Source organism: Pavona decussata, unplaced genomic scaffold, assembly GCF_977016875.1.
Source record: "Pavona decussata unplaced genomic scaffold, jaPavDecu1.1 SCAFFOLD_79, whole genome shotgun sequence".
Taxonomy (NCBI): domain Eukaryota; kingdom Metazoa; phylum Cnidaria; class Anthozoa; order Scleractinia; family Agariciidae; genus Pavona; species Pavona decussata.
This window is the reverse complement of record NW_028145497.1, coordinates 687,719-702,500: the sequence shown is the minus strand read 5'-3', so window position 1 is coordinate 702,500 and position 14,782 is coordinate 687,719. Positions and strand designations below refer to the sequence as shown.

At 36.5% G+C, this 14,782-nt stretch overlaps 2 protein-coding genes and 2 pseudogenes across 3 annotated transcripts in view; all 4 read right to left on the bottom strand.

The window, feature by feature from the left end:
* The window catches only part of LOC146476145 (von Willebrand factor D and EGF domain-containing protein-like), a gene marked incomplete at its 3' end in the record, with an annotated part of 26,139 nt that extends 12,356 nt beyond the window's left edge, over window positions 1–13,783 (bottom strand). The window contains exons 1-4 of the mRNA XM_085114976.1: window positions 13,661–13,783; window positions 12,731–13,203; window positions 12,364–12,417; window positions 2,220–2,458 (exon numbers count right to left, since the gene is read on the bottom strand). Coding sequence (XP_084971102.1) covers window positions 2,220–2,458; window positions 12,364–12,417; window positions 12,731–13,175 — 738 coding nt within the window. The remainder of the gene's footprint in view (window positions 1–2,219; window positions 2,459–12,363; window positions 12,418–12,730; window positions 13,204–13,660) is intronic.
* LOC146476146 (uncharacterized) lies at window positions 4,308–11,492 on the bottom strand (annotated as a pseudogene). The gene is made up of 4 exons (XR_014865708.1): window positions 11,444–11,492; window positions 5,875–6,577; window positions 5,059–5,063; window positions 4,308–4,623 (listed from the first exon to the last, which is right to left on the bottom strand). The product of XR_014865708.1 is annotated as an uncharacterized LOC146476146 (transcript).
* On the bottom strand, window positions 7,294–8,681 carry LOC146476148 (ATP-dependent DNA helicase PIF1-like). The gene is given in 2 exon segments (XM_085114971.1): window positions 7,294–7,779; window positions 7,782–8,681. Coding segments are annotated over 2 exon segments (1,386 nt in total).
* Window positions 8,729–10,996, bottom strand: LOC146476147 (uncharacterized; annotated as a pseudogene).
* Window positions 13,784–14,782: the final 999 nt, after the last annotated feature.

Sequence of the window (14,782 nt, the reverse complement as noted above, 5' to 3'; positions counted from 1 at the left end):
ATATTTGATTACAATTTTTGTTTTTACTGGAATTGCCTCGACTAATAAATTATCCAAATCTTCTTCAAATATACTTCTAAGAGCAGAGAAGCGGTTGCCATTTTGTTGACTATCGCACAGTCTCAAGCTTTTCACTCTACTCACTATGTACAACAGAATAGATAGTGAGTAGCGTAGCCAATAAGAAAACATCATTCGTGATACAACGCTAGTAGATTTATACCAATTATGTATATAACTGGGACGATCTTTTATCTTTTTAATCTTTATTCCGCAGTTCACGTATATGAATTTTCTTATTCTTTCTCATGCAGTCATCTTTCATGAGTATATTACGCTGGAATCAACGCAATGACAACTCCCAGTTTGCTTCATAGTTGTGAGGTGGTTTAAGCATTGCACCGGTATCGCAGAGGGTTTTATTCCCATCCAAGAAAATCGTTTGAACATATAACTGCTAATCAAATGAACAGCCAACCTGAACTCGTAGCAAATACACTTCTGTAGTTTGCATCACCAATAAGCAATTTAATTTGGTTGCATTATGCTTCCAGGCTTCTCTATATGAGGCAGCAACAGTTGTCCTACGCGTCAAGCATACGAAAATTGCCTTCCGTTTTCGTGTTTTTTATGTATGAAATTGGTGTGATTTTTTCCCATCAAAAAAAAGTTAGGCGAAGTAAAGCATAACAAAAGCAAAATATAATTGTTTATGACACTCAGCTGAAGACCACCATAAGGAAGATGATATAAAATCACAACTCAAGTGCGGCAGGGATGACAAGGAATATTTTGTAGTGAAAACAGACAACAGAAAATGCAAATTATAGGCCTGTGATAGTAATAATTGCAATTTTTTAACCGATGTTACAATGTAACCGTTAATGATGCAGAGATCGATGCCTAACCCTTACTAGTGTGTATGAGTGTATTCTGCGTTCGGCCATATGATATTTCATTATCCAATCCAACTAAACCTGCACATCCAAGTGACCTACCAACATTAAGTGTTTAGCGGCAGCTGCCACTCTCCTTGGAGACGAATCTACACTACCATAAGATCAACCTCTGAGGTATGCAATCAGTGACATCAGTACTCAAAGGAAAATATGAGCAAAACATTTAGTTAACATTTCCGATTACTTACTAGTTCGGATGCATCCGAACTAGTGAGTAATCGGAAGGTCTTAGGTTCGACTCCTGATAGGAGCACTCGGATTTCTTTTTTCCGAATTATTATTATTATCATTATCATTATCATTATCATTATCATTATCATTATCATTATCATTATCATTATCATTATCATTATCATTATCATTATCATTATCATTATCATTATCATTATCATTATCATTATCATTATCATTATCATTATCATTATCATTATCATTATCATTATCATTATCATTATCATTATCATTATCATTATCATTATCATTATCATTATCATTATCATTATCATTATTATTATTATTATTATTATTATTATTATTATTATTAAGAAGATATAACGAAGAGACAAAATTCTCTGTTACCCCGAGTTTCGTGCTCACGCACTCATCAGACGGTATTTCTGAAATACTGTCTGATGAGTGCGTGAGCACGAAACTCGGAGTAACAGAGAATTTTGTCTCTTCGTTATATCTTCTTATTCAAAGCTCTACACTTAAAAAGTGTATTGAGCACTGTTTAACGGCCTTAGCCACTTTATTACACGTATTATTATTATTATTATTATTATTATTATTATTATTATTATCATTATTATTATTATTATTGTTGTTGTTCCTTTTTCTTTGGAAAATTAAAAAAAATGAATGGGAAATTCCATATTTCCGTTTTTTTCTTCTAATTGAAAACTGGTTTTCAATTTCTTTCCTTCAATGTTGTAAAAAATGAAAAATTAATCAGAACAAAAAAATAATTATTTCATTCAGTTTTCGTTTTAGTTTTCAAACCTGGAAATTCAATTTGTAAAACGCTATTTTTCGAAGGACAGACACTCTCAATTTTTTAAAAATCAAAAACGCAATCAATGGAAAAGTTTCATTTTTTATTTTCCCTACATTTTACTATTTCTTAGAAAAAAAAAAATAATTGGCATCGAGGTACACGCATTTAGCACACGATATTGAATTTTAGTATTTTGGAAATCTTCAGTTGTGAAGATTTCCAACATTTCTTTCAGCATTTGAAGAAGGGAAAAATATCAATACCTGGTCTCCTAGTTTGTACTCGCTTTTCTCCAACTGTCCACAGTTACTAGTACGCGGATCATCACAGGAGGCAGGGCTTAATCCTTTGCCGTTTATAAACCATTGAATTTCGAAGGAAACGTTTTTCCCAGGAGGAACATCAAAATCGCACTTGAGAGTAATTTCTACTTCACTGTCATTGAGGTAAGTGACATTTGGAGTTGGTACCTTAGCAAACGGGAAATCCATTCTTGTCAGGACTACAAAAACAAAAGCAAGCAAACGAAAGATTTGATGTAGTGAGGTATGAAACAAACCAATTTAGTGTAATTGTGTGACTTCATTAAAAACGACGACGACAACAACAACAACAACAACACCAACAGTTATACGCATTACGAAGGAAAGCAAGAAACTATGACTTATAACAGGAGCCAAAATCGGGGATAGAAATCTCAACATCTTTTTGAAGGATGGACTTGTCCCAATGTGTTGAGCCAACTTTGCTATTTTAGAAAAAAAAAAAAAAACACATCGCGCATACGTATACGCTAACTTCGTGTAATTCATCAAGAACATGCTACAGTTAAATTAATTAAAAAAGTACTAAGCTTACGCTTGCCAGACATGCAATGTCACCGAATTCTCTGTCAGCAGCTCTATGTTTTTTTTTTGTTTTTTGTTTTTTGTTTTTTGTTTTTAATTATAAGGTGGGTAACAACAGTCTCCAGTACATCACAGCACTTATAATTTGATGGACTGTTACTACTACACTTTATCAGTCAATACTATATATAATAGTGGCATAAAAAATCCTTTAAGGTAAACACGTTATGGTTAGTAGGAAGAGTTCAGAGCCACCCTAAAGTAGGTTTTGAAAGAGTGGTAGAAATGTTCCATCCAACTATGAGTACTGGGAAGTGAAATTATGACCTACCTTAAGCAAAATGGTTTAAAATAATCCTCAGTGAATTAAGGGAAAAAAAGTACTTTTAATGAGGACAAAGTTCTCTGAACCTAAACAGTTGTAAAGGCTAATTTGCTTATTTTTTGCATTCTGTATCTCAAGTTGTGCGTTCTTGCTCATACTGAAGTGGGCAGCTTAAATAAATATTTCTGGTATTCGAAATATTTCCTCTTAAAACATTTTGAACTTGATTGAATCTTCGATTTTCTATGCCGTGCCAAAGTATTGCTCGCTCTTTAGAGTCTGTTTCGAGCGGGGTTGTTGACGTCTACTCGTTGTCAAAAATACGCGTTAAGATTATGCCTGGCTCGTCCTCGGAGTCAGAGTTGTCTTTCGATCCGTATAGCAATTGAGAATTCCAAAATAATCTTCACTCCTCAAGTAGAGTTTGAGTTTGGTGGGGAATCCAAAAGAAAAAAAAAAGCAGCAGCAGGGGAATAAATGATAGATATGTCACTGTGTAACTAACGGAAAAAATACATCTTACAAAACAGTCAAGCCATAATACAGCAGTTATCCTTGAAGTCTGGGAACTTATTAAGCATAACTGCAAAGAAACCCACAAAAACAAACAAACAAACAAAACAACACCACCAACAACAACAAAACATGCATTCTCGCTTCATGAAGAAATTGCCTTATCCTTAAATACAAAAGCTGAAATCACAAAAACTTCTCTATTTTTCTTGCCCTAGATATACACATTTTGATAATTTAAAGATTCATTTTGTAACCAATCAAAAATACCTAAATCGGTCGAGGATTAGAAGCTGAAAATGCCATTTAAATAAAGGGTACCGGTGCCACTTCTATACTAGCCACGGGCATTTATTCAGTTCGCGTGCTCTAGGTTTGAGACGCCGTAGGCAGTTTAGCTAAGTTTTTAGAACCGAATTTGGGGGTATTTCTTTTCCCCCAAACACGGAAACCATGCACGTCATTGAGCGAAAAACGAAAGAAATAAATCTTTCGACTTGTTTAACTAAATCCAGATTAAATACTAGCAGTATTCATTGAGAAGGGAGTGCTGCCGTTAAAGGTGCTTTTGGGTGCAAATAGGACAATGAGAATTTCAACAAAAATGTAACATATTTTATTTGCAAAATAACAGGAAAACAACTGTGAGATAACAACGAAATATACTAAATACGTGGCCTGATAATGTTAGTGACCACTTTGGAATGTTTGTTGTAAGTTACCACTATGTCCTTTAAACTTAGTAAGAGCTTTACAAACTCATCCTTAGAAGGATCACTTACACCTTCTGTGGAAAACAACTGTGAGATAACTTTGTTAAAAAGGATAAGAGACAACTTCTCCTTTGGTGTGGTGAGAAAAATAGTTGAGCGTAATACTGTACTGCGTGGGACAGAAGGTTGTCATCTGTTGCATGTTACAATTGTGACATGTTATAACGTCTGATGAGTTGTCATGATTTTCTATCTTCTTGTTACATTTCTAATAATGTACATACAAACATTTCTGCAATCTGATTGGTGGAGAGCGGCTCAATTTATACTAAATGTAGTGCAGAGATGTGAAATTGAGTGCAGAAAGTTGAAATTAGTGCAACAAAGGTGAAATTAAAATGATTGACAGGTACGCAAATTTGCAAATCGGCTGCCTCGAAACAAAATGGTGAACAGGTTTGAAGAGAGTAACAGCATTTTAATTCGAAGTTTAAAGGAAAATGCAAAGAAACTCAACAAAGCACAAACAACGGGCTAAAAGTTTGGAGGTCTTGGACAGCACTTGTAAAAGGGCTACGACCAAAATATTGAAAACTATGAACCGGAGGCAGTCAACAAAATTCTCGAGGATTTCCACGCAACAGTACGTAAAGAAGACGGGAAAGACTATACGAGCATGGCAGTCTTCGCACTGCAATTGAACGTTACCTAAGAAGGTAAGGTTACAAATACTCCACAATTAGAAACCGAGAGTAAAAAGGTTCGAAGCAAGTTCTTGAAGGTAAAGCTCGACTACTGCGACAACAAGGTTAGCTTAAAGTCAAGCGGCCGAACAAGTCTTGGAAGTCTGACAAACACTGAATTACCTGTAAATAAGCTGTGGAAAAGCAAAACGCTTTGAAGCACAAGTCCTGGTACAAACGGTTTGGTAGCTCCTGACTCAATATTTTTGGCGTAGAGCATTATGTTGAAGATTTCCATGTCGGCTTGGACGAAAACAAACGTTGAATTCATTAAGAACCAAACTAAAACACGCCAGTATGGACTGTCTGCAAAGCCCCGGCTCCTGAAATCCAGTCAGTTCGAAAACATGCCGAGGACGGTGATTGACTTCAGACTTCTTTTATTCTTTTAACATTGACTTAAAATTATGCTTTGTGGCTTGGAAACTTGCTCTTTTTAGAGTGATGGTATTTTTAGCATGTTTTCCGTATGTATGAACATGCATGTCAATCAAGCTTGTCATTTTTGAAACCAATCAAAGACATGTAGGCGAAGCATTAGCTGACGGATAAGAAATAAACAAAAGCTCATTTGAAATTTCTGTATGTACATTATTAACAAGTAATCACATGATTTTTCTCGTGCAATTTGGAATAAATAAGCACTTTGAAAATTTTAAAAGACCACAAATTGAACTCGCCCTGCGGGCTCGTGCAATTTTGTTAGTCTTTTAAAATTTTACTCGTGCTTATTTATTCCAAATTGCACTCGGAATCATGTGATTACCTATACATACAAGTTACATAAGTGGATGTTGAAATCACACCTGCTACAGATCCTACTACAGTTGCAGTGTTAGAATCGTCAGTTAATGTTGGTGCTAAAGCTAAAATTTCGGTATGAGGCTCTGTTTGCTTAACTACAGTGCCACTTTTGACAGTATTTATATACAGTTGCTTAGTAATGGCATCTTTTTCTTACTTGCACATTTTGGAAAATGTACGTTATGCATATGCCTTCTTGTCTTTGTTCACAAAATTTCTCCCAGAATACTATCTTAGAGTAGCCTTTTGTGTCTACAATTTGCCCTTCTAGCATTTTCAAAGTTCCATTACTTGTTTCAACTGTTTTCGGTTGTAGTAAAGCAGTAACCTTTGCTTTGACTGTCATCAGTTGACCTGCAGCAATAGTTTCCAGCATTCCTAGGTCGAAGGTGCTCGGGATGTCAACTTTTGGAAATGGTGATGTTGGAAGCTGTTGGACTTCGACATTACTACTCATGAGCAAGTCATCTGTGTTGCTCTTTTGATCCACGCGAAACCTTTTGATCTTCACAGGGCTACAACCATCTTGTACAGGCTGGAAAAAATCTCTCTTGGCAGGGGCAAAGCAGACTCCTCGCAAGTATTTATCTTTTGACTGGACTTGGAAGTCGGAGAAGTTGCCTTGTTTTATGGGAGATACATTGTGAATGTAGCCAATTATTTGATCTGGCTTGTCTGCAATGTGAAAAAAAAAATAACATTAGTTTAATTGGATCTATTTTAAGTGTGTGGAGAAATCCTCTATATACATGTATGTAGATAAAAATGGGTGTGTGTATGGAGGTGAAAGTATGGGCCGGTTAAAATATTTTTAGTGTGTGCGGGTAGAAATATTCGGTTTGAAGGAAAGCATGTGAAAAAATTGGTGAAGAGAATTAAAATATTGACATTGGGTGCTGGTAAATTCATTTGAATTAAGTACGGAATGAAACAATCTGGAATGTTGGATAGCAAGATTGACAACTGTTAGTTTACACCTAGAAATGTTTTTTGTTTTCTTGCTAAAAATAAAACATATATACTTTAAACGATGAAATGAATCTATTTAATTGTTACTATAAAGTGTGTTGTTATTTTATATAATTTTTCCTGGCTAACATTCACTAGTTGTTGCTTCAGGGTTTTTCTGGTCCATTGCTATAGTCCTGACTGTAGTCTGTACAGGACAAGAAACGACGGAGGTGTTTGAAAACTCACACAAGTTGTGTATTATATATATGATGAAAAATACTGATAACTGTTATTACTTTATTGTCATTACACATTTTGGATGTGTTTACATGTCTGTTTATTTGTAGTGGTAAATATTATCATTTTTTTTTTTTTTGTTGAAAAACACCTATTAATAACTTCTTATCAAGTTAATAACGGAATTAAAATATTAAGTTCATTCAATGATTAAATGCAATGGCTGTTGTTTGTGCCAAATAGTCTAGCCTTTCTTCCTCTTGTAGTCGGAATGTTAAGTCTGTAGATGACTTCAAAGTGGATAATCTTTCAAAAGACATGATAACACAAGATGACAGATTTTGAACTCTGCTAAGTGCAACATAAGTTATGCCAGGTGATTTTTCGGTTTTACCAATATCTATCCAAGCTTTTACTAGTGTGATTCCTTGACTCTCGTGAATTATTAGAGCCCAAGCAAGTCTAAGTGGTGGTTGTTGCCTCTCATGTAAACTATTTCCTGACTGTAACGACACTGTTACAGGGCATATGGGAACACATGAAGGGTGAGAATCTATGAAAGCAGGACCTCTATAGTTATCGAATTGAACAATAACAGCAAGAGGTAAGTTTGGTGGGCGATGACAATTGTCATAAATGATATGACGTACTGTCCCTGTTGCTCCATTGCAGAGACCAACATGTCACCATATAAATTCATAGTCAACATGACTTTCGCTGCTTTTGCTATAAATACTACTGGTTCTAGTCCATACATGTCATCTGAGCTGGCATTCTCAGCAAAAGAAGATGAATGTCTAGCACTGATGGAAGCAACAGGGTGCTGAAGTTTATTTAGCTGGTCATGGTTATAATTAGAAACTTGTTCATTACTATAAAATAACCTTGTGGCATATTCAAATTCGTTAATATTGGAGCAATTTGATAGCTGTCTGGTAAGCAGTAATGTCCAGTCCTGAACAGTGGACTGTCCCTTGCAAAGTTGTGACAATAATTCTCTGAACTGCACTTGCTCGAGGCCTGTGCTTTGTACCCGTTGGTAAACCGTAAGTTTGACTACCTTGTCAAACATGCCGTATGCTTGGTAGCCTTGGTCTCCAACATCTCTAGATGGTTTTGAATGATATAGTGGCTTATCAGCTACTGGTGGTAGCTGACCTGGGTCACCAATCAATATCATTGACTTTACACCAAGAATCTTATCATGACTTCCGGTTGCTTGTTTACAGCGTTTATCAATCCAGCCAAAGGTAGCTTGACCAAGCATTGAGTATTCATCAATAAGAATGTAATCAATTCCATTTAGGTTTTCCTGTAACCTGCATAATGCTTGACCAGAGAGATCTTTACAACCTCTTGAGCCAACAGGTAATTTTAGCAAGGAGTGTATTGTCACACCACCTACATTGTAGGAGGCTCTTCCAGTCGTTGCAGACACTTGACATTTCTCCCGCAGGAGATTTCGGATAGCATTTATGTGGTAACTCTTGCCAGTACCAGCAAGACCAATAATAATCAGATGTAACGGCTGTTGTTCAGAAAAATAATTTGTAAAATGGGAGTTCACAATATTGAAAGCAAGTCTTTGCATTTCAGTTCTATTGTCAGCAATCTTCATGAAAATGTTGCATCTATGGTTTAATACAGCCAATGTTTCACAAAGCTTTCTAATCTCTGGGTGAAAAACCAATCCACAATGTGTGGATTATTAATAACATTTTGCCGCCTTTCTTCACTGCTAGTATTGCGGGTAGTCATTTGAAACAAATCATGAAATTCTGGCCAATGCATATCAACTGATAAAAAGGTAAAGAACAATGTTGGTGCTCCAACATGATTTGTTATTGCTTTGAGATCTTCTCTAATTTTATACCAGTATGCATCAGTGCCTACAATATTGGCCACATATCGTGATATTTTTGACATGAATACAATGGTGTCACTATTTTCAGCCATGTTGCGCAATTCATCAACAGTCACATGTGCTTCACCAGGGTTCTGCTTTAAAAATATCCCAGTCTGTTCAAGTGTTTTCTTTCTTAAAAGCCGGTGTTAAAAGCACAATATGAAAATCTGGGATGACTGGCAAAACGATATACCCATTTACCATCAATATTTTCAGCAAACTTTAATAGATGCTTAATTCTCTCGTGGAGAGGAAGATCTCTCAAGAGTGCCTAATTAGTAAGATCCCCTTTAACATCAGGGAATAATGTAGAAAATGCCACAGTGGCTAGAGATGGTGTTTGATATTCATTCAATGGCTCATTACTAACAGTAGGCCACTGAATAGGCTCTTCCGCAAACAACCGCTTTCTTATAGCTTCCATTTCTTGTTGTTCTTGTTGTCCAACGGGTAAAAAAACTACTCATTTCAGATGAGCTATTATAAACAAGATCTTTGTCAGAATTTAAACTACATGGTTCTGACGTCAAGTCAGGCTTAGCATTCTCATCCGAGAAAACTTCAGAATCAGTGTCAACAGTTAGGATATCTGCTGGCACACGATTTTCAGGCAGAGAATTTAGAGCTTCCAAATTTATGTCTACCCCAGCATAGTGGGGATTATTCTCAATAAGCCACTGTAAGGCATTTTGAACCTTTTCTTTTCTCACTTTCCCATCTTTAAATGTGTGTTTCTACCTTTGACCTTCACAACAATAAGAGCTATGTCTTTAGGATATCTCGGTAAAGAAGATGCAAGTTCTTTAATGTATTGAGGTAGATTAATACAGTGTCCAGAGTAACCTCTTTGCCCACCTTGTTTTATGCACACTCTCAGTATAGGTAAAGCACGAGCAATTAACATTTATTCAGTTTGAGTCAAGCCCTGAAGTCGTGGAGGAACTTTTGAGGGAGTCAATGTATTTTCACTTAAAAATGCCTTTGGGCATTTTTTATCCCTTGTACATCTCAAACACACATAATTGGTGTGCGATCTTTTGGTTGCTTTCAGAGGCCAAGCTTCTCTGCAAATTGTGCACTGAAGAGTAGATTATTTCAGAGATTCATGAAATCTAGACATATTGACTTTTGCCCATTGTAGCATATGTAGTTCACCATTCTTATCTGCATCAAATTCTCTTAAATAGTGATTCTTATCAGTAATATTTGTGCTAGATCTCAAGTCACATTCGTTTGAGTCATATGTAGCTTGTTCATGAATAGGAAGTGTCTGCCGAAATGCTTTTCTCTTTTGATAGTTTTCTCTTCTTTTCGCAAGCTCAGCGTCTCTTTGTTTATCAGGCTCTGATGCTTTTCTTTTTTTATTCTTACCAGTAATACTTGTGCTAGATCTCAAGTCACATTCGTTTGAGTCATATGTAGCTTGCTCGTGAATAGGAAGTGTCTGCCGAAATGCTTTCCTCTTTTGATAGTTTTCTCTTCTTTTCGCAAGCTTAGCGTCTCTTTGTTTATCAGGCTCCGCTGCTTTTCTTTTTCGATAATTTTTTTTTTGGCATGTCTAGCTTGTCTTTGCTCATCAGTGTCTAATGCTTTTCTCTTTTCATAATTCTCTCTTTCTTTAGCACGTTTTGCACGTCTTTGCGCTTAAGTTTCGTATGCTCTTTTCTTTTGGTAAGTTTCCCTTCGTTTAGCAAGTGTTGCCTGTTTTTGTTCATCACGTTTTTTACCACTTATGGACAATTCAGTAATTGTTTCTACACCATTAATATGACTTTGTTCAGATAATTGAGCTGCACAAACATCAGCATGCATATAGACAGATGCAATTTCAATATCCTAACATTCACACAATGTCCTAAAGTTTCTACATGATTTTGAAATTCATCTAATTCAGAAAACTTTAAAACAGCAGCAGTTCCATTTTCATCAGGAATTCCCAGCGAATTTCGTGCATGTGAATCAAATAGGTTCAAAAAATCTGATTTTGTAATAACAGCCATCACATAACCATCAAGCACTAACATTGCATTTAAACTATCCGAAAATGCATTAATCAAAACCTGCTTCAGTGAGAAAAATGGCCCATCACCACAAAAGGAGCGATCAATGCTCCCTTGATAAAATTTGTTGTAGTTTCAACAGTACTCAACATTGTTCTGCGAGGTTGCCACCTCCAGCAACTCCTCTATTGAAAGAGTATTGGCATCAGGTACCATTTTATTGGTTAGTGCATGTAAATACATGCGATCTCCACGACATAAGATGTCAGCGACATTTGTTTGTGTCCATAAATCGACCAGATTCGATCGATTGAAAAGCAAAGCTGCAAGTGACATAAATGCACACTGTCGGCCTCTAGAATGCTCACTGAAAGCTTCATGACCTTGATGAATGCTTCCTCGAACAGAACTAATCATAATAGATCAGTAAAAAGTGCTAAAACTTACCTGTAAACAGCAAAACCTTCACTCGTTGTGTATTTTCCTGCGAGTACATGCGCTTTTCCGCTGAGCAAGCACATGTCAATTTTTCTTATAAGACAGCTGCTGATTGGGTAGAATTGGCTGCGCCATAAAACAGAATTTCTGATTGGCTGTTTCTTAATGCGAACGATGGGTCGAACAAAACCGTTGAACCGTTGATGGCTAGGCTGCCTATCGGCAGCAATGATCATTGATAGAAGCCACTCTTAAAGGCTGTTCACGCCAACTCTTGAAAATGGCCCGCTATTCTACCGAATTTTTATAAAGGAGTAGGAGTTAAAAGGTAATGGCAAATCTTAATTAACAGTGCCTCGCCAGTGATGCATACGAACAAAGCGTTTTGACTTGTCCCAATTTAATTCGGTTTGTTTGATTTACTTTGCTTTAGTTATGTTATCTCCATTTAAACTTTGCTTGTTTGTCAGTTTCACTTCCATCAGGTTTCAAAATTCGTCTGGCGATACCCAAAATGATCGGATCGATAAGCTGTCACGGATCCTATGTTGAGTTTAGGTCATCCCATAGTTTTTGAAACAGTCGATTTTGATCGGGAGAACAAAAGGCTCTGCTTGTGACAGCCACATCACACGGCCGGCAAACAAGGAGCCTAAAAACGCAGTTGTTCCATATTTTATTCAATATTTTTTGCTCAATGTAGGTTTCAGATCTATTAACCAAAAACTTCAGAAGGCACTGGAACTAAAGGAGGCAACGACTATCGGATTCAACAAATAAATAAAAAGAAGAGGTTGGCAGACCAACAGGAAACGAAAACTCCATTCGGATGCGTTAAAATGTATGCCCATCGGAATAAACGAGAAATTTTTCTTCCGGAAGCCGCTTGGACAGGTTCATTTCACAAACTCAAAGTACAGTGCATTTACCTGTGCAATTTGGATGTAGACCATTCTGACCCCTTGGACACGGTCGTTTCGTTCCTGTTGAGAACGCAAAATTATTGATGAATAATTTTGTCAGTCAGTTATAATTAATCGATTTCTCTTTAAAACTATTTTATAACATGAGACAGCATGTTTTCTACCCGTCAATGACTTTCTTTCTAACAAGTGAGCACACTATGGAACTACAATAGCTAAAGTAGATTTTTTCCCTAATCTCGCTTGACAGCAATCATCAAAATTGCCTCAAAGAAATCAATGTAGTTTTAAGAAAATAATTTATCAGTTTTAAACCACTTTCTACCTCTCTATTTAGGCTGGATACTTTAGCAAAAGTAAAATGTCTAACAACCTGCACAGTAGGCCATGTGGCAGCCGTATGATGCCTTGAGATAATAAATATAGAAGGAGTCATCGCACATCTTGACTTTCATCGACATAGACAAGCAGCCGCCAAATAGATTTTTGTGGTTGATGCAAGCGGTTGCAGAGACAATGCCACCCGCTGTAGAGTTCGGGTGTCTGCCCTTCATCCATATCGGTGCAACTGTTCCGCATCGAGGGCCGTTTATCTTTTTTTCAGGCATCATTCCTCCAACTTCGTTTATAAAGCGGTACCATCCAGTTTTTAGATCGGAATCGCAAATCATGGGATCATCTTGCCCTGGGACATATCCAGTGCTTCGATATGGGTCATCTATTGTGTTATAGTTAAGGCATGGATCGGATCCCTCTGACGAGGCAGAGAAGACAACCAATACAAGCAATTCGCCAAAGCAAAGTAGATGTATCATCATAGGATGCTCTGTCCCTTTGACTTGGGAACTATATTAGAGAGGAAGAAAAGGTCACGAGAGTTAGGGTAGTCTCGCAAAGCAACGAATAATGGGAAAGTGCAACCAAATTGGCATCTGCGCCAAAAATAAATAAATAATAAAAATAAAGGAAAACAAATCAAACCAAAACAAAAAAAAAGAAAAAAAAGGAAGAAGCAGATCTACTCTTAAAAGCGAATCAACCCTATAGAAAATGCAATTTACGCTTAACTGTGATGACTTTGGAGTGGGACAATGCCGAGCGAAACCAACTTTAACTTGACAGAAAATGACAGATAGAAAAGATGTAGTCTCATGATATAAAATAGTTACCTGGTGAATGAAATTGTAAAAAGAAATCGATTAAAATAGGTGGGTTGCAATTTTTAGGAGAAGAAGATAACCAAAAGAGAGACGACTGCTACTAGTTTGAACTCCTAAGTAAACAGAAGTTACATTGTGCGTACCCAAAAATGTTTTCTCTTCTCTTCCTGTGGCGTTGAGATAGCTACTTTATGTTCATAGTCCACTTCCTCGAACGAATGAAGACTCCTGACTGTTATTTACTTATTTGTATCTTTTCTTTCCAAAGTTATGCAAATTAAATGTGAGGTGAGCCATGAAGTTGGTTTATTCGCTGATTACTGCCCTATCGAGGTCTCGGTTGTGTTTCAGATACTTTCTTCCTGACTTTTCCTAAAAGGCTTACTTTTCAATAGCACTGTTTTCCACACGCTTTATCCGAAGACCATTAACCAGATAAGAGATATGTAATCACATTTTTACAATTAATCTTTTAAGTAATGCTAAAGTAATTGTTCATTTAAAAGTGAAAACAAAATATTCGATATTACGAGCAAGTTCTAACATATATCCCTATGGTAGCAAAACAGAGCTATTTGTACAAATATATATTTGTACTTCCTTGTTCCCACACAATCTATTTTTGTGTTAGACTCGTTTATTTCCTGTGGTTTTCCATTGTCAACTTCAACACGGTCTGTAAGGTTTAACCTTGTCTCAGTTTCTCATAACAATAAGTGCTTATTGAGCAAACACAACACAATAGCTGGTAAGACGATGCATAAATTAACCTATTCTTGGAGTTGTAGACTTTCCTGACCGCTGTCATACCAATCATCGTAACATTAGCATAAAGACTTCAGCGACAAGGAAAAAAAAATGATTTGTTAGCTTTGTAAATATCACGTTCCTACTTTAGATATCAATCCTGTTCTCATTAAACGTATATTTTAGGAGTAGGCAATGCATTTTCGTCAGTTCCGTTTGATTCAGTTAGGAGTAAGGTGTTCAACCACTTTAATACCAAAGAGCTTATTACAGTGAACCAATAACGGCACAACACAGTCTCGAAAGTATGCCTTATTCATGATGACAACACCATAGCGAGTAGCTGAATATAGCCGTTACTACTTTTGTAGTGGGTATAACATAGCTTTGGTGACACTGTGGGGAATGATATATCCTTGTTTCCACCCAAGCGGTTTTTCTTTGATAGCCTTATTCTTTTATCTGTTTCTGAGCCTGGGTAAATCAGTGCTAACTTTTCATAGGGTGTAAATGGTAGC